The sequence below is a fragment of the Caloenas nicobarica genome, chromosome 4 (genome assembly GCF_036013445.1).
Source record: "Caloenas nicobarica isolate bCalNic1 chromosome 4, bCalNic1.hap1, whole genome shotgun sequence".
Classification (NCBI taxonomy): domain Eukaryota; kingdom Metazoa; phylum Chordata; class Aves; order Columbiformes; family Columbidae; genus Caloenas; species Caloenas nicobarica.
The window spans coordinates 47,976,991-47,997,063 of record NC_088248.1 but is presented as its reverse complement, the minus strand read 5'-3'; the positions used below and the strand labels follow the sequence as shown (position 1 = coordinate 47,997,063).

At 35.3% G+C, this 20,073-nt stretch overlaps 1 protein-coding gene across 7 annotated transcripts in view; it reads left to right on the top strand.

The window, feature by feature from the left end:
* Window positions 1-19,459, top strand: part of MICU3 (mitochondrial calcium uptake family member 3) — a 53,011-nt gene extending 33,552 nt beyond the window's left edge. For 3 of the 7 annotated variants that reach the window (XM_065633366.1, XM_065633365.1, XM_065633360.1), the window contains 6 exons: window positions 2,746-2,843; window positions 4,645-4,816; window positions 9,409-9,517; window positions 10,499-10,656; window positions 13,503-13,577; window positions 17,179-17,263. In XM_065633366.1, the coding sequence (XP_065489438.1) occupies window positions 2,746-2,843; window positions 4,645-4,816; window positions 9,409-9,517; window positions 10,499-10,656; window positions 13,503-13,571 (606 nt within the window). In that variant the 3' untranslated portion in view covers window positions 13,572-13,577; window positions 17,179-17,263. Of the gene's footprint in view, window positions 1-2,745; window positions 2,844-4,644; window positions 4,817-9,408; window positions 9,518-10,498; window positions 10,657-13,502; window positions 13,578-14,613; window positions 14,880-17,178 lie in introns of those variants that run through there. The other 4 variants (XM_065633364.1, XM_065633363.1, XM_065633359.1 and 1 more) reach the window with 2 other exon arrangements.
* The last annotated feature ends 614 nt before the right edge of the window (window positions 19,460-20,073 follow it).

Below are 20,073 nucleotides of genomic sequence, written 5' to 3'. Positions count from 1 at the left end.
GTGAACCATCGCTCATGAGTTTGACTTCCTTTTAAGTTGACCCTCTTTAATCAAAAGCTTGGAATTAATTTTGCAGAATGTAAAAAAAAAAAAAAACCACAACAAAAAAACCCCAACCAAATTCCTGCTCTTCACATTAGGAAATAGAGAGAGGACAAGGTGTTGCCATTATGCAGCAAGCCAGTAATGTGACTGAAACATTCATCTCCTGTTTGTCTTATTGCACTTAGTGTAAAGGTAAAGAGAAGTGAGGCAGGTTTTTATTCTCATTTAAAAGACTTCTAAAATATGTTTTATCAAAATAGAGTCTCGTGTTTTTATATATGGAAACAAGTGTGGTCATTGCATTTTCACTGATCAAAAATACAAAATTCATTTTATTATGAAAAATAAATAATAGTTTGAAATTATTAAGACTTGTTTTTACCATTACCCCTTAAGAGAGAGAATTTATGTAATGCTCTCAAACCAGAAGGAGCACAGGAATAGTTTTCAGTTGCCTGCAATTCTGTGGAAAAGCATACTGGCTTGAATTTCTGGGGTGAGGCTTTTTTCATTTAGTCAGACTGACCAAGTGGGAATTGTGAAGACTTACAGATTGTATTTTTTGAAATGGTTCTTTAGGTATGGGTGAATGCAACCTAAGTCTAAGGTTTTGGAATGTTTTTGCAAGATGAAAGGCCGTAATTTAACATTCGATATCTTTTCAGTGTACTTGAGGGAGATTGTTTGAATGTGCTTAGGGATTTAATTGCTTAAAAGACATAAAAAATCAGGGTATCTGCATTTCAGTATATTGTGTCCTGTAGCGGAGGATAACAATATTCAAAGACAAATAGTGATTACTTTTCTGAAATAGTTTGCTCACTTGAAGAGCTGAACTGTCTCGATTGAAGGACATGAAATATCTCTCTGCCAGTATGTAGACTATGTCATCTTATTTCTCCCTGGAGAAGATTATGAGAATAAAGAGGAAGCTAGAGTACATGAAATACAATCTTGAGAATCTTAAACTGATTATACTGGAGTACGGAGAAGTCTCTCCCATTTCTTTAGTTCTTGGATGTTGAAAGGAAAGGATTTGTGTTGTTACTGCCTCATGTTTTTCCTTGTTGATACATAAGTACATATGCATTTTACATTTTTTACAAATCAGGATGTAAATTTGAAATTAATATAGTATATTTCAGAGAACGTAGATATGAAATGGTTTTTCATGGTACATGATGTCGAACTACTGCATACTGTTCGAAATTTCTTCCTAGTTTCTTGATTGAGACTTTCTCCACCTGTTATAAATTTGTGGCCTCTTCAGTTGTGAAATAAAGTCAGATTTAAAGGACTCTGAGTACAGCTTGCAGGTTTGTATATGTAGATCTTTATAGATCTGTATAAACAGTTTTCTATACTTACAGTAAATCCCATAGGTTTGAAATCTAACATTGCAGTGATAAACTTAGTACTGTTACATCTCCCAAATACTTACTAGGTTTCTGTACTGTCTGTTCTGTTTTGTACTAGAGTTGGCAGTCACACTTTCATAACAACATGGTGTTGCTGATGGGGGGTGGCTTGCCTAGGAAGACCAGAGACTACCAGCTCTCACTCTTTGCTTTTCATAAGATCTTGTCTTTGTAAGAAAAATGAGAGCTCCGACACAAGGTTCTCCCTAGGCAGGTGCAGCAAGGAGACTATATGTATTACTTTTTGTGTTTCAAATGTTGGCAGGTGCACATTAATGCCAGAAGGATATTGCCATGGTGGAATACTATGGCTTATTTAAAAGCCTTATGTTGCTGAATTATTCTTCTAGCTCTTCAGTATATCAAGAGTTTCTTTGTAAAAGAGGTAAAATCAATGCACGTATACGACAGTTAAGGGTAATTAATACGTTGGAAAAAAGTGGAACGTTGCACAGGCACTATACACTGATGATAGCTACTTCTGTTTATATGCATGTCTTCCTATTTGCAACTCTTGCTATTCCAAATGGTCAAAATTAGTTGGTTTTACTATTCTAATTCTGTGCCTTCAAAACTGATGTTTCTTAAGGAAAAAGTACTCCTACATGTTGAAAGATTTCTGTCTTAATGCAGAGACTACATACTCTGTAGATGAGGAACATTCTTAAAAGAATGAGTCAACATATTATTTCATGATTTCAAAATTTCTTACAGTTCTGTTGTTTTAAATGTCTTTGGGCAGTAAAATTTAAACTTAGTCATCTGCTACTTACAGAAAAGAATCATATAAAGTACACCTGACTGATCTGAGTGATTTTTGGAATACAATCCCATACTTAATTTTGAAATATAAAATAAGAGCATATGAAGTAACTTCCTTTAATTTCTTTGTAGTCGCTTAGTAGAAAGGAAAGGAGATAGCGTACAAAGGGAGTTATTTTTGTGTTTTACCTCAACCGACTAGAACTTTTTTTTTCTCAAGAGTTTCTGGTTTTATTTTTCATGCTTTCCCCTCCTTCATTGCAGCTTGCATTACATTAAACTGTTGATTTAAGCATTTTCTACTAAATGCAATTAACAGCCTAATGCTATTTTGTGTGAAGATTGCATGACTAAGTTAATTTAATGGATTTTAATGCTAAAATATTTTTTAAGATTATGTGAACATAAAACACAAACTCTTTTAATAGAAGGGTCTGTTGTGGTGACAGGCATTCTCAAATTATACTTCTGTAACTGATCCAATCATGGCCTTTATTTTTTTTTTATTCTAATATTTAAGCGTGATGATCTTTCAAGTTCACTGTCGGATACCACACTGCTTGTACACTTTTTTGGCAAAAAAGGAAAAGCTGAACTGAACTTTGAAGATTTTTATAGGTGAGTCTCAACTTCATTATTTCCTTGTAAAATATAGTTGCATGTTTGTTCTAATTAATGTATATTATATTACTATACACATAGTTTATGCAGACACGTATATAAAATTTATGTTCCCTTTGTGTGTGTTATATATACAAGGAGCAAAATAAAACAGTAAGGGGACCAACAATAAAAAGTCCTTTACTGATGCTGCTGCATTTGCAAATTTTGTTAGCATTTGTGTGCGGTTGATTTGAAGAGGAGAGGTTATACCCCAATCCTGTCCTTATTGGTAGGTAGGAATTTTTTTCATGGTTTTGAATTATTTCTATTTTTTCCCCTGTTTGTCAGTGCTTTAAAGCAAATTTATGTGCATCTCTGCTCTTAGGGACATATTTAAATGTAAAAATTTTTCTGAAGGTATCATGTAGGCACCTAAGAACGAGCTGCTTCTGGGAAAAAGTGAAAACACAGTGGAAGAAGCTATTGGCTTAATTATTAGGCCAGTTAAAACAGAATTTAAAAATACAGGGAGAATGCCGTGGAAACAGAGCCATAAAACTGTATAGTTTTGTATGATTGAAAGAGATACGGTGCTTGGTTATTGTTTCCTCAGAAAATACTCCCAATACCTATTGTCTTTATAATTATCGCTTATCTGTGCATTCTAATCAATCAGATGTTTGCAAAATATTTTGCCTTAAAATTGTGTATGTCATTAAAAGTATTTCACATAGCTTAAAAACCGTCATCAAGTGAAATCATGATGTGAGTTCAGAACAAGAGCCAGAAAAGAAGGTGCTTTTTCAGAAGGCTTTTCTAGAAAGTTAAGATGTCCATCAATTGTCATAAGATGTTGTGTGTACTAAAGAGGTCAAAACCTAGTAGACATATTCATGAAAGAGGGATCCATCAAATTTTATTTAGCACTTTACCAGCTAAAAAACACATCAACCTGTGGATTGATGAGGGAAATACTGTTGTATGTTTACCTTGAACTTATACTTTTGTCTAGACATCCGTTTGATTTGAGCTCCTTATAGTTCTTAGAAGTCAAGTTGTATCTTAGGAAGGAGTGTTACGGGTGGTGTCTACAGGATGGGAACTCGTGGGAACCTGTAACAGGGAAATGCTCCAGGTTGTGGTTGACAATCAGATGAACATGAACTCACAGTGCAGTACTGTGACCAGAGAGCTAATTTCATCCTTGGTTGTATAACTAGGACATCAAGAAGAATCAGGGAAGTTGTGTTTCCTTTTTATATGTAGCTGGTTGTATACTTTATCCAGTTTTGGTGTCCAGAATATACTAAATATGTTCTTAAGTTGGGAAAAGTTTATAGAAATATCATAAGAATAGTGAAGTATTAAAAAAAAAAAGTTTAGATTGAAAGGCTGCAAGAGCTCATCATATTTAGCTTGTTAAGAAGAGAAAGGTAAGGTTTAATCACAATCTGTAAGTAACTATATGGGGAATAAATTTGGGGAATTTATTTAGTACCATGATGGAATTTTCAGTCCAGCGTATAAAAATAAAGATCAGTGACCCACTGAAGAAGAAAATTAAGCAGACACAAACCAGAATTAAATTAGAAATGTATTAAGTTATTTTAATCACTGCTAAAACACTTCATCTTCGAGTTAAGATTGTTATATTGGTTAGAAAATATGTCAACACAGATAAAGGGTTTACCCTATTTACCATTAGTGCTATGAAAAGAGATGTAATTTGTATAATGGTATTTAGGTTTATATTCTATGAATCATGTAAGGACATTAATTGTATTACTATTTCTTCATATTTATGTTTGTGCTTTAGATTTATGGATAACCTACAAACTGAGGTTCTAGAGATAGAATTCCTCTCCTACTCTAATGGGATGAACACCATCAGTGAGGAGGACTTTGCCCATATTCTTCTGAGGTATACGAATGTGGAAAATACATCCAGTTACCTGGAAAACATGCGCTGCAGGATTCCTGAGGAAAAGGTAATTGTTTAACTAAAACAGCAGTGGGCCACAGCATCCAATCCTAGTGTCACCAAGATGAAAACATACCCTTGTTGGACTGAACGGGATTCCGTTACTGAATTAATTATAATTAGCACTAGGATTTTACTCTGATCATAAGATGCGTGTCTCATGTTTTTCAGATTACTTGCTGAGTAAAAGGTAGAGGAATAAATAGCATAGAATTATGTTTCATAGGATTTAGCTAGTAATATTTTTGATGTTTAAATAACAAGGCTTTATATTACATGAAAATTCAGTTTAAACAGCAAAAACCGTAAGACTTGAAAATGTACAATTTTCTAGCAATGAGTCATTAAAAAACCTTTTTTTTTCTTCTCTTTTGCACTGCCACTGGGATAGCACCTCTTCAGAAAAAACATTGATACCCTTTGTCTTGTTTTATAGTCTTAATAATGGATCACTTGTATATAATTACTGATGGCTATGTGGTTCTTATTAATGGCTGAAGAGATAGAAAAGATAAGAAAAACAGTAAATGTCGAGAGGTAGATAGTCCTTCATTTGTTTAACAACAAATGTGTTGTCAGAAGTGAATCGGAGAAATGTAGTGGCAACTATGCATCAATGGTAATCAATTGGGTAAGGTTAAATGTAGCTCTTCAAATAATGGATGTTTTGGATATACTTCCATTCGTGTTTACATAAGGAGATCAGATTACTCTGTCCTGGAAATCTCTTTCGATAGCCATGTATTTAGATAGCATTGACAGCAGAACTTGTGAAGAAAAGTAATAAACTGGTTTGGAGGGGTTTTTGTTTGGTTGGGTTTTGTTTTGTTATGGAGTCGGGGAGGGGGTTGTTTGGCGGCGGTGGTGGTGTTATTATTATTGTTATCTCGTAATTTCAGTCTACAGAGTGAGATCAGTCAGCTGACCTGATAGGAACATACACCAACAATCTGTTCAAATATCTGGATTGTCTGATTATCTGCTGTGGTTGTACAGCAGTTAGGTCCACTAAGAGATAAATATAGCTGGGGAGTGGAAAGGGAAAGCAGGGCTGTCTGCTTTGCTCCGGATCAGGTGTAAGATGAAGCGACAAGATTGGGATCAGAGTTCCTGCTCACAGACCCTTTCTGAGTTCCTGGTCTAGCTGCTGAGGGGCTCAGGTTTATCTACTCTGAAAGGTCTGTACAGTTTTCAATATTCCAAGCCAAGACAGTGCAACAGAAATGGTAGCAAGCTTTTTTGCAGGGTTCCCAGATGTTTTTCTTTAGGGTGAAATCAAGATTTCCATACATATGGAATCTGGGGAAAAAAAAAATCACATTTTGGCTTGTATAACATCAATGGTATAAGTGTCACTTGGGTAACTGAAAAATAAAGACAGTCATAGGTATAGAGAAATACTTCTTTGAATGGCAAAGGTGAAGTTGATTAAGTAAATATAAATACTGACGCTTTCATTTGAAAACAAGTATTCTTTGAAGTTCATCCCTAAGTTGTCCAGTGGCACTGTTCTGATAGCAAGTCTTCCACAGTAGTTTTTTCTTCTTGATCTCTGGTGGGGCCATCAGCTAAGGAAAAGTTCCATGTTAGGAAGCTGTGTCACTCATTTACAGGTTTGCTTCTGCTACGTTCTGGGAATATCCTGGCACTTGACCAATTCCATGTATCTGCAGTCATATGCTATGCCTCCATGAAGTAAAACAAGACATTGCCATTTTCCATTGCTCCATATCACTGCTGAGGTAAATGCACTTTCAATGCAGTGGAAGAAGTAAATCCCTGTGACATCTCCTGTGCTGGCCATGGGCTTTTGAGAATGGGACTTTGCCTCATATTGTTATGGAGGCATTATTCATATGTTTGCACTTTTCTACAGTTGTAATAACATACAAATAGAAAACTACAAATCGCACTCTCTATTTTATCACAGTGATCCACTGCAATACTAATAAAAACTAGAAGATTCCATTTAGAAGAAAAATTAGTCTAGCCTGTAGAGTAATCGACAGCTACTCTCAAAGTTGGCAATGTTAATCTTCACGTCACTGTATGTAGGAGCCTCTAAAACAACACGATGATCATTTGGCATATTGTAGTCATGTTAAAATGTGGCGGCTGGCACGCTGCCTGCTTGCAGGATGTTTTCCTCATCTTACTAACTAGATGTCAAACATTGATTCATTTAAGCTGGCATATGGAATTACTACAAATATCAGCTCCTAAAGAAAGGCTATGCATTTTTAACAGCATTGGTGCATTAATATAACAGTTTTCTTTGCTGTAGTAAAATATAATCTGTGCAAATAAATAAAAAAGTTTGTTTCCTTTTACATACAAAATAAATAGTGCCCAGTAGGAAATTTCTGGGATAGCTACATGTAACTAACTAACTTCCTATGTCAAAATGCAAAACATATGGCAAGTACAAAATGTTATTACAGTTGCCAGTTGAACAAAATATGGTGCTAGGAAGAGAGAGAGACAGTAGAAGGCTGTATGGCCAACTGTCCAAGTGTCATTTTGTCTGCCTTTCTGCCTCTTTTGTGTCCTTTGCTGTTTTTCCTTGAGAGGAAATAAACATGTATGATTGCAGATGATTTCAGCAGAAATTGTGGAACTCTTAAATGAAGTTAGATATTTTTCTCATTGCTAAAATGTTAGAGAGTATGTACAGTTTAGCCATGAACTGCAGATGTGGCTCCTTTATCTCCCAGCCTCATCTCCAGTGTCAATTCATGGCAGCAGTTTTCATCACTGCTGGAAACATGGAAGCTGCAAAAAGGCTTGTTTGAAGAACCAGCACTTCGCAGCCTTTCCTACGCAAAGGCTGTTTTCCATCTAGACTGATCACATCCTCTCTCATTATTTGGAAAGAGCCAGGATTTTTGCAGTAGCCTAACCTCTTACAGTGTCTCCCACATTTGGAATCTTTACAGACAAATTGGTGCAAATTAAGGATTTTAAAAAAACCTTGTGAACCTAAAAACGTTAGCTCAAGACGTTGACAGCCGTTCTGTATTATTGCTGTTTTACCATAGTACCTGAGGGTCCTAGTTGGGGACTGAAATTTCACTGATCTAAGTACTTCACAAATACGTGACAAAATTACTCCAGTCCCAGAGAGTTTTCAGTTTGAACAGGGTGCAAGGAACAGAACTTGGATGTAAACTATTAGATGTCAAATGCAATGAAACAAGAAGACAGTATTGGTTAGTATTAGTAAATTTAAGTTTTTAAGTTAAAAATTCAAAGGAGAGTAAGGAGGTAGTTCTGCTTGTGTCTATGAGAGTTTTCTCCCAATAGCAGAGGACAGAAGAGAGAACAAATATGCTTGTCGAGAAAAGCAATTCGTGATGGGGGATGGGTCAAGCTCTCCAATCAAACGGTTTATAAATCTTAGCTAGACCTTAGGTAGGATCACTTGAGCAGTGGTTTACATCTCAAGTGGGTGGAGGCCTATTGAAGTATTTTATTTTAATGATATTGTGTGGCACTCCACATTTACCACAGTACTTGCTGTCTCACCTGGGTTTACACCCAACCTCTGCCATTTTCTCCTCTGCCACAAACCTACTTAGTATTTCTGTGTTCCACCATACCATATGATTGTGTATGTCTTTGAGGAGAGATGTGGGTCAAGATTTTAGTTTGAACAGAAAGGCTTACAGGTCTTTCTATTGTATTCAGGTTTGTTTTCAGAGAGAAATAGTTAACTAGGATAAAAGGCTAAAAGCAGGCAGAAGAATAGCCAGGAATGATAGTTACAGGAGACCAGGGAGATCAAGGTTTGAAGAATGCCATCCCATAGGCAGAATGGCTGATGGACTATGGAGAATGAGACATAGGCAATGGTCCTGGCTTAATTCAAAGTCTCTGTTTAAGGTCTTTTTCAAAATCGATTTAGAGATAGTTTATTGGGTCTTTGGATTTGTAGCTAAGATGAAAGAAAAGCAGAACAAATATCACAAGAAAAGGAGAGAAAATAAGTTCTTTTAACAAAAGCACTTTCAGAGGAACTTTCACAGAAGATATTCTGAAGTCTAGTCAAAATGCAAAAGATGCCGATACTTGATATTTGGGAGTATCAGCTGGAGAGGCCTAGGTGTCTAAATTTGGATATGTAAAAGCTTCACCTGAAAGTACAGAGCTTAAGTTAGGTCACAACATGTATCTATGAATTAATTTAATGTATTTATGTGAGCACACATACTCACATATATATGATAGCGGTTTGCAGGTTTTCAGTTGTAAACGTATTACAATATTCATACAAACCTAGACTCTTATTCTCAATATTAACTGCCATATTGTCATAATTCTGGAATTCTTAAAGATTGCCTTAAACAATGAAACAATATTTTTGTCTGATTTGGGATCAGAATTGATATCTGTTGCAGTGACAAAGAGGAAAGATATCTTGCATACCTCAGGAAACTCCAATTCTTTACTTTATTGACTTTCAGTACAAATCTGGTTTTTTTCAATGGGTGTATTATCTATGCTGAAATGAAGTAGGTATGTGCAACTGCAAGTTTGGTTTATTCATTTGTCATCACTACTGTTAATTCTTATGGTGCATATTGTTCTTTTATTTTTTAGGGTATCACATTTGATGAGTTTAGATCATTTTTCCAATTCTTGAACAACCTGGAAGATTTTACAATTGCAATGCAAATGTATAATTTTGCAAGTCGTTCCATAGGTCAAGGTAAGTATTTATATTGTTATGAAAATCTGTTGTTAAAGATACAGAACCGTTGACAAAAATACAAAAATGTTTTGTAATTCCTAGTTTGCAGTTTTAATGTCTGAGGTAAAAGGCTAAAAAGGCTGGGACTCCAGCTTTGAGAGGAGAAGGCTCGGTCATAGCGTAAGAGATATGATAAAGCTTTACAAGTCATCTAAGTGTTGGATAAGCTGAATGCAGAATAGTTGGTCACCAAATCCTACAATACAAGAGTTAAGAGACGTTTGATGACACCAGTAAGAGGTCAGTTCTAAGCAAACAAAAGCATTTCTTTGTACAGTGGGTGTCTGGAATCTGGCCTTCCACGAAGGTCGTAGAAGGAAACAGCGTCGGAAGGTCCAAAGAGGGATTAGACAGATTTTTGAACAAATCAGTAAGTGCGTGCTGAAAGAACTAGGCAAGTGTGTACTCACTAAAATCCTTAATATAACAGTTGAGATGCTTGGGGAGTGCAAGGTGAAGAATATGTGAGGTGATCAGACTTGTGCGCTCTCCTCAAGTAGCATCTTCATGGGTCTGATACAATAACACCAGCACAGTCCTACCTCATGTGGCCTTGCCAAAGGAGTACACTGTTTTCTCTGTGCTCTGTTTCTTAGGTTCTGCTTTGTGTCAATTAAGTAGATGCCGGCAGTATATATGTAACATAGGTTTATATTATAATATGATTTTCTAATTTTATTACACATAGTATAATATATGGACTGTTATCTCTTGTGTAAAATAATTGATATCAATTAAGCAGTATCATTTTATATCGGTTGAGAACTACTTGGTTTAGAACTGTGAAATTCAATCCTAATTTTCACATTTTCTTATTTTTTGAGTGTTTAAATGTGAAAACTCAAGTTAAAAATTTGCTTGTATTTCAAATTATGTTGTCCACAAAGTAGGATTGCATTAATGTATTCTGTTTTTTCTTCTGATGTTCTCCTTATGCAGATGAATTCAAACGTGCTGTGTATGTAGCCACAGGTGTGAAGCTTTCACCACATTTGGTGAACACAGTGTTCAAGATTTTTGATGTCGACAGAGATGACCAGTTGAGTTATAAAGAATTTATTGGCATTATGAAAGACAGACTCAATCGAGGGTTTAGGGTAAGGATTCTAAATTTTATAGTTATCTTAGTTGACTTTGCTACTTACCACTACTTACCTTAGCACCTGTAGCACCAGTAGGCTGCAAACCCACAGGTACGCATGTTTAAAGATGAATGTTTTGTAGAAATCGTGAAGCAGCCTATAAGATAAATTTCTTCTTGATATTTTTTAATTGAAAAGCAATACATAGAGGACGTAATGTACCCTCATAGTACACAAATCAAATTGGAGATGAGAAATCCTGTGCGTACTGTCATTTCTTCTGTATTGTGTGATAGATAGATTGGAATTAAGGATTTTAACAAAGGTATCAATTATGTCTGGGTTGTTTGCAGGGAAAAGAGAGTTTGTCTCTCTTAAACTCAGGCAGTTTAGTTGAAGGTCAACCACTGGCTCCTCTAAAACACTATTTAAAATACCAAGTATTGATAATGACTGTTGGAAAGAGTTGCAGCAGAAGATAGCTTTTATTTTCAAATAAAGAATTAATGAAGTGGTGCTGAACAATGCTATATTCTAGTTCAAAGTTGCTTTTGAGAATTTAACCCTGTATCTAATATAGTAAATTACAAGAAGCTAGGGGGCAGGAAGTTACTTGCAGAAAATTTTCATAGGCAACAAGCTTTTATATCATGCTTTACCTTTTAGGTGAATGTAGAGGCCTTGCTGCCCTCTTCAGGTTCTGTGTAGTACAGGGAAACTTTATAGTAGCAGAAAAAATTTTAATTAGAGCAAGATCAATAAAAGTCACTTTTTTTTCTTCATATGACAGGTGTTAACATTTTTAACTAAATGTAAAATGGTGTTCTTACTGACAACCTAATCCCTTAGACATAAATCTTAAACTGTATTATGGTTCCTAAATTCACATTTCAGTATGTTATTTCTGTAATGTAATTTTAGTCATTTTTAGTTAGCTTCCTAAATATAATTTTAGAAGTTTCTGTGGTGTTGAGTCTAATAGTGTACTTGTCATTTTTGTAATATTATGATTGAACGTAATATGTGGATAACAGCCACTGCATTTGTAACAAACTTATTTCCTCGTTGGTCCTCAATTCCTTTTATTATGGTGTGGGAATGATTGTTTCATAACTGTTTCAAGATGTTCAGCTATATGTTTCAATTGTTTACTAATTGTAAGTGTGCAGTGTATGTTAATTGAACCAGAAAAGTCTGCTTACTCAGTAATTCTTGTAAATGTATTACGTTTCTATTTCACAAAATGCTTGACAGAAATCACCTGTAATCCTTAAGAATCTCTGTCACCCAGCACTATTCAGTCTTATGCTTTCTTTTGCCTAAGCCACTATAAAATATTGGACTATAAAAGAATAGCCAGCGATGTTCAGAAGAATAGCACTGTCTTTCATAAATGCTATGTCTAATTTTAATTAGATATATCTCCTGGATTGCATAGGACATGATCATGATTTGGTTCTATAATTCAGTAATATGCAGACATGCCTACATGCAGTACCAAACTTAGGAATTACAATTTCCTCTAAGTTTTCATAAAGGCAAATTTTTGCCTTTTCAGTTTAGTAAACACCCCCTGCCCACCTCAGTCTTGGTTTAGAATGAAAAGAACACAAAAGAACTTTTTGCCCGGAACAAATGGGTGGAAAGTGTCATTAATTGCTTCCTATAGTTTGTACATTAAAAGTTAACAGTATTTAGTGTGGCCAGAAGAAGTAGAAGTTTGCCCTCTTGCTCCTACAATGTGAAGGGCTCAAATGTTGTCTTGTGCTACATCAAAACTAACAAATCACTAACCTTTTCTTTGTTAATAACTGTCTTTCAAATCCGTATTAAGATTTGGTCAGTTCAGTTGTAGAGATAATAGAACATTATATCTTTTGCTTATGCAGTATTTTGTGGCAACTTGGAAACTTTTGGCCTGAGAAATTTGAACCTGTTTATGAACTGTAAATGCCTGAATTTAAGTATCCTACGATTAATGTCTCCCCAAATCAATGTAGTCTCTGATGATCACTCTAAAACATCTAAAAGTAATATTTTCAAATAGGCCTATGATTTGAAGTATGATTTTACAATTAACATCTTACAGATAGTAATTCAACTTTATTAAAAGTCGTTTTACTAAAATGTTTGTCCAGAAGAATCTTGAGGGCATCACAGAGCTTGGTACTAGGACAATGTATTTTTGAAAAAGGCATTTTGTAGTTATATGGTCAGACTAATGCAAACATATTTAAGAGCAAAGAGTTACACAAGTCTGATGAAACCGGAGTTCTGAAAAGTCAAGTCAGTACCTACCAGCTTTCTCCTATTTAAAAGCTTAGCTATAAACTTATAAACTTGAGGAAGGTCAGGTGCTACTCCTTATGGGAACACAAAAATATTCATTTTAACATATATTTTAGGTATGCTTTTGGAAAAGTGTCTTCAAGAGTTTATCAAATGAAATTTCTCTCATTTGAAACCTTTTTTGGTTTTAATAGTTTGAAACAAATTAGTATGTTAATCTGCCATCAAGCGGTCAGTTAGAGTATTGCCATAAACTTATTAAAATGTGCAGACATGAAAAGCTGTATTTTTCCTTGTTGGTTTGGTTTAAAATAGTTATTTCCTTTTTTTAATTTAAAAATATATGAGAATATTCCCTTTCCTTTATAAATTCCATTTTTAAACTGAAAGATTTAGAACTTAATGACTAAATGATAAACATCTTACCTAGCACATACTGTACTGTATCTTCTAGCTATTTGTCACCGAAAGCCATTTTTTTGTATTTTCACAATACCGTTGTCTTATGCTTACCTCTGGCTGCCTTCACATGTTGTCTGCATCTGCGCACCTCTCCATCTTCTGCTCCACAGGGCTACAAGCCTGTACAGAGGTACACTACTTTCAAATCCTGCGTGAGGAAGGAGCTCTATAGCAGATAAATGACGGTATGTGTTGGCCGCCCCGTCTGAGTGTGCTGGCATGCTTGCAGGAATGGCTGAATGTTAAACTGTCACTGCTTTGTTTTCCGTTCCAAAATTCAGGAATAGGCTCTCTGACTGTGAGTGGCGTAGTAGCTCAAAATGTCACGTTGTGTTTTTTGACTGAAGCAATGGAGTTTTACGCTGGAGCTGACAATGGCTGACTCGCACTGTCACTGTTTTGTAAGCCAGCTGCAATTTTGTACTATGTTTGAAATAAGGAAAAGTATTCTTTCATAGTTCCTGTTGCTGTTTTCTGTCTGTCTTGTGACCACTTCTCAAGTAATTTCTCAGGTACATACAGCTAATAAGTATTTATTAATGAAGATTGTAGAGGCAGATTTTTCTTCCTGAGAGACTGTTAGTAACTTGATTCCATTTTGATTTATACAGTTACACTTCCAAAAACAATACTGTGTCGTTGGCTCGGTTAATGCTATACTGGCAATTTTCAAAAATAGGCACTTTGCCCATATGTGATGACCATGGCTGTTTCTGCATATCCGCTACATGAATATTCATTTTTACAGTTAGATTGTACTGTGGGTTTCAGTGTAAAAAATGGAGTGTGCATCTTCTGTAGCCATATTACAGAATCACAGCATCATTTCAGTTGGAAGAGACCCTCAGGATCATTGAGTCCAACCATAACCTAACTCTAGCACTATTGTGAAATTGTTTGTCACATGGTGGACACAGCAGAAATGTGTCAGTACACATTTATCTTCTTACATAAAGCAAGAGTTTGTTCTTTTGCAATTCAAGGTTTTGGTGCCAGCACTTTTTTCCTGTTTTTATTTGTGGACTTTTCAGCAGTTGCTAGGAAGGCCGTTAATGGTTAATGTAGGTCCCAGATGTATTATTGTGCAGAAGGGAGGAACAGAGATATGCAAACCATGACAAACAAGGCTCCATGAGTGGACCTGGGGGGCAGCCAACACATCTGTGTGCTCCTGAGCCAGGAGGGTTTGACTGTTGTTCTTCCACTGTTTTTAATTCTCAGGCACAATATTAAGCTGAGATTTTTTTGTTGAATGGCGATAGATGCCTCCATACATCATCACATTGGCGTCTGACCTTCTGAATCCTGCCCTTTCCTATCCTGCGCCTGTCTGAGCTCTTGTATGCCACTGAGTGCACCGGGCCTGTGGTCTTTCTTCCCTAACTCTCAAACAGCATGGCATGAAAACAAAGAATCTTGGATCCTGTTTATCTGGGGCGATGGCTGGTTTCCAGCAACAGTGTAAAATCTAAATCTGTAAAGATGAGAGGTGAGGTCTGTTTACCCAGCCAAGAGCTGGGACATGGCTGATTTGTCCTCCTAGAAAGAAGACAAGAGTTCTGTTTGATCTGCATATGCTCTTCTCCTGCATCTAACATTTAGCATCCATAGGATTATTTCTTTATTATTTTGATTAATTATTAACATTTTTAAAAAATTATACTTCCTTTTTATAAGTATAACCCAAATACTGAAGCATTGTACTAATATGTGAGGAACAGAAAAGGAAATTTGATCTTAACAAACCAACCATCTGGTTTCTCCACCTGGTTAATGGGAAGTGTAAATGACTAATGAGATAGTTAAAAACATTTTGGTAATCCAACTCACCAGTCACATAAGAGGAAATTCATCGCTTTTGGTTAATTTTATGTAACTTCATCTCTTTGAAACATTTGGCTCTCAAAACGTCCTTTCTTATTTTCCTGTGTTTTTTAAAAATAATTTTTAGGAGTACTTTGTCTTTTTGTCCCCACTGATTCTGCTACAACCCCTGTTGTATTCGTATATCAAGTATTGTGTAAACTGTAAATTTTTCAAGATACAGAACAGCTATTACAGGAAACTGGCAAAACACTATACAGTCGTGATGCTTCCCTAATAATTTCAGTGAAGGGTATGTGACCAAGTGGAAGAAAATGCAGTGACACACAAGAATCCAATATCTCATCATCAAGCCTAATAAAATTAGCTTGGTGACAAAAAGAGAGCCTGTGGTAAAAGCATCAAGTTTACATACATCGACACCTTGACAGAGATCTGAATTCAGGCAATAAATTAATTAATTTGTTGAGATGGACTAAACTGGGGAAAAAATACGCAGTAGAGATTTGTAAGGTTCAATAATAGTACATCTACACTATGCAGTGGGAGAACTTTAAAAACATACCCAGATACAGTGGGAGGAAAATGTCCCAGTGAAATGTGAAAGCCTTGCAGAGTATGTGGGTAAAATGTTCTTTCTATGGATTTCGTACACTCTGAGGAGATACAACAACAATGCATCCATTAGAAATAAGGAGATGAACATTTAATGTACTTCAGTGTTTCTTTCACTGATTTTCACGAACATTTTTCTGAACCTGTTTCATAAAAGAAAAAATAAATATGTATCTTAAAGCACTGATTAATCAACTGACTGTGCTTTTGTTAAATAATGCAATGCATTTTGCAAGTAATGCATCTTTTCATAAGATTGTCTATAAATCTCAACTAAATAATGCATTCATGTAAGTATTGTTTCTGATATTTCATTTAAAGTCTCGGTTATATACTGCTGTGGATTAGATTATTTTCTGAGTATTTACAACTTCTGCATCATGTTCTATGCTTTTGAGTTATACAAGATGAGTAACAAGAATAAATGGAAAGTGGGCTTTACTCTCTAATGGTTGGTTTTAATATAGTGCAGTGTCACAATAATTGTAACTTCTTCACTCAGTTCAACCAAAACAGGCAATCTCTCACCTTGACATGGTAACCATTTACGTCTAGATACTGGACTTAATTTCTAAGATGGATGACAATTTAAAATTACTTGTAAATCCTTCTGACTCATCGACAGTTAAAATTCCTGTTCCTTATTTAGTTTCATTCCCCGGTTGATGTAATATTTAGCCCCTCTCCATCTTTCTGTACTTACTATCAAAACAGGCTTGTGAAGGTAGGAATAGCAGAAAAAATAATGAGACCCAGAGGTAACTACAGATGGCACAGAGTCCAGCGGCTCTCCCAGGCCAGCTTTTGGCCAATATTCCTCTCCTTTCACTGGGTACTTACTAATGTCAATGAACTACAATGCAGTTTAGGTTTAAAGGAACCTCCTATAACGAAGCTTTAATATCATCCACCTATTTTTTTGTATTTGGCTTTTGTTCCAGTTTCATGAATATCAATATTTTTCTATGCTTTTTACTTGGTGTTAGAGGTGACTTTTTTTAGTCCAGAGTCAACATGAAGAAGCAAGAAACAAAACTAGAGAGAGAGCAGGACATACCTGAATAAAGAGGAAATCCTTTCTTGCAGCTTTTACTATACACAGGCTCTTTGTTGAATACTAACTGTGTGCTGTGAGGTGAGGATGCATTCTGAATACTTAACCTGTCTATGGATTTATAACTCTTATTTTACAGAAGTGCTTCTGAGCCATACAAGTATTTGATCTTTCACGGTTTTAATATTAAAACATATATCTAGTTTGTATGAGTCTGAGTCAAATTTAATGTAATATTAAGGAATTTAGTGAACAATATATTTTTCCAATTGTATGTTTTTCACTTTTCACAGGAGACTCCAAAGTATGGTTGGAAGGAATATTACTCTTGTGTGATGACTGTAACCAGTGAACATCTCAGAGATCTATGGAAGCAATTTCGGAGACGAGATATGCTGAGATGAAGGAAGAAAGAAGGAGTATCTGCACTGGTTAGAACTATTATTCCCATGAATTCTTAATGAAGAATAAACTAACCCAGGCAAATTGTGAATCTTCCAGCTGCCATAGAAAACACGGGACTTCTTTTCCACTTAATATAGTGATCAACAGCCCTTACAACTCCTTTTCAGTATTTTATTTAAAAAACGAACTATCACCTGATTGGCAGAAGCCTTTTTTTTAAGAACATATTTTGAATATTATTTTTTGAGGTATGTTTGTCATTTAAAAGAAAACAAAAATAAGTGTTACACCTGGGTAGGCAGATGTTTTGGCAACAAAGAGAAACTGCCCACATCAGCTTAGACTGTGAATTTGCTCTCAGAAGAGCACTGTTAAAAGTTTGTGCTAAATTGATAATGAGAAAACGTTGTATACGAGTTGAATGTACAAATTAAATTCCTAGAAGCTAACAAAGCTGTTATTTTAAAAAGTATGAAGCTGCCATGGTTTTAATGTGAATGATAGGTATTTACCTAGGAATGGTACTGTATGGACTATAATGTTCAGATTTTCCAAGTCTTACTATTACTTTTATTAATTTATCCTAAAAAAAAAAGTACAGATTTTAAAATGTCTTACAAGCAGTATGTTGAAGAAAAGTCAAAATGTTCAAATTCACATAAAGTAACACACACTTTGTAATATTTATTATAGAATTTATTGCCATATGTATAAATTCACTGGTATATTTCTGGTAGAGTAAAATTTCGTGTGTTTCTTGTGAATAGTGCACTTTTATACGAAGTAAGACGTGGCACTGAATAGAAATTATAGTTATCTAACTTGCTACTTTGGAATCAGTATCTGAAAAATAGATCAATAACTTGTGTCAAACAAAAAAGCAAACCAGAACATGAATGCATGCAGCAAGACAAAGCAACACTCACCAAGTGATATTATTTGAATATTATACATCAAATAGCAGACATAAATTAGGCCTTACAAAGGTTATGGAGAGCACAGGTGATCAGTAGGCACCATGACCTTTCATGCCTTTCAGATTTAGATGTTACTGAAACAGTGGTAAGGACACTGTTACATTGTTTTCATTCTCTAAACTTTTCTTTGCTATTCAGCAGCAGTGTTTTTCCTTACTCCATTTCAAGATTATTGTTAGGTGGTATGAATTAAACCCAAACAATCACGAACATGTATTTCTTATCTCCTCCTTGAAAAGCTTCACTAGCCATTAAATGTCAGTATCTATTTAGGAACAATTTGTGCCTTGAAGGATTTCTAACTGAATACACACACTAAAACTAATGTCAGTAAATTGTTATTGGAAAGGCGGATATTTGGTGGAGTATGACAATTAAAATATAACCAAAATAATGGTTTTAAATCCTTTATTACTCAAAATACATGTAAGCAAACATTTTCAAAATTTTATTTAGTGTACATGTTGCTCAGATGCCATCTTACATTACATGTGAATAGAAAAGATGTATAGCATCCGTGTAAGTACACTTACATTTAGAAATGTTTAATTTATAGTAAGATTTATCTCTGCTAAAAAATCAAAACGAAATCAAAAGGAAGATAATTTTTTAAGAAATTCCACTCTGGGAATCTTAGAAATAAAAAAATGTGCTAAGTGTGGCTCTTTTTCTAAGAAAAAGCCAGTTCAGAAAGCTTTTGAAGAATTCTACTTTAGTTAATATTTCATTATAAATACTTAACAAATTTCCACCATGGCATCCTTAAACTACTGACAAGAAAAATGAAATAAATTGGGATAAAGACACAACAGAACATGGATAAGCTGCAATCCCTGTGTGATCATTTAGGGAATTAACTGTATTCAAGGTATCGTCTTGTACACAGAACTGTCTCAGTGCTTCTTTATTGACAGGGTTCCCCCCCTTCCTTGTCCCTCACTGCTGCCCGTTCACAGGGACCCTCCCCTCGGAGGAAGCAGCGGCACCATCATCATCCAGCTCCTCCACTGCCCAAGGCAATAGTGCACTTTGCTTTTACAGCTGGCTTGAGACAATTTTATTGTTTTTCTATGTATTTCCTAACTGTAGTCACTTAATATAAAATGGAATGTGGCAGATGAGTTTTTAAGAGTATTTTTTTCTCATGTTTAATAATAAGTTATTTAATATAAATATGAATATATGCATATGATAGTCTTGTTTATTTCAAAATAAATGCACTTGAAACTAATTTTCTTTGCAGTGTATATCATTAAAATTCTTTTGTCATTAAAAAAAAATCTTTTTTGTGTAACATGAATGTACAAGTGCTTTGACTTAGACCATCTCACCATGACAAAAAAATTAAGACTTTTTGGCTTCTTTCAGTCATTTTTTTACATAGCTTTGTGGATTTTTGCCACAGAATTCTCTTTAAAAGATCTGGAAGTACAAGGACAGACAGGTGAGAACAAAGCAGGGTAACGGGACACGCCATCTGTTCTGGAGGCACCCCTCAGACAGGCAGCAGTCAGTGTGCTCCAGAAAATCTTGTTCAAAATCTGACAGATTCCTGGCAGCAGAGAAAACGCGTACACTGCAACTGAGTCATGTGATAGTTGTGCAGATTAAGGCTTTTAGTAAAACCAGTTCTTGTTCTCTTCTGTAAGATAAGAAAATAAGAATGTACGAAGATACTTGGTGGATGCGTATGAACTGCCCAGTGGTGCCCAGAGCAGCTGTAAATTGTGATGAGATGGAAACTGTCACGCCTGCAGCTTTGGGTGGCTTTGTGATACCAACTTTGGTCTGAGCTCTGATGAATTC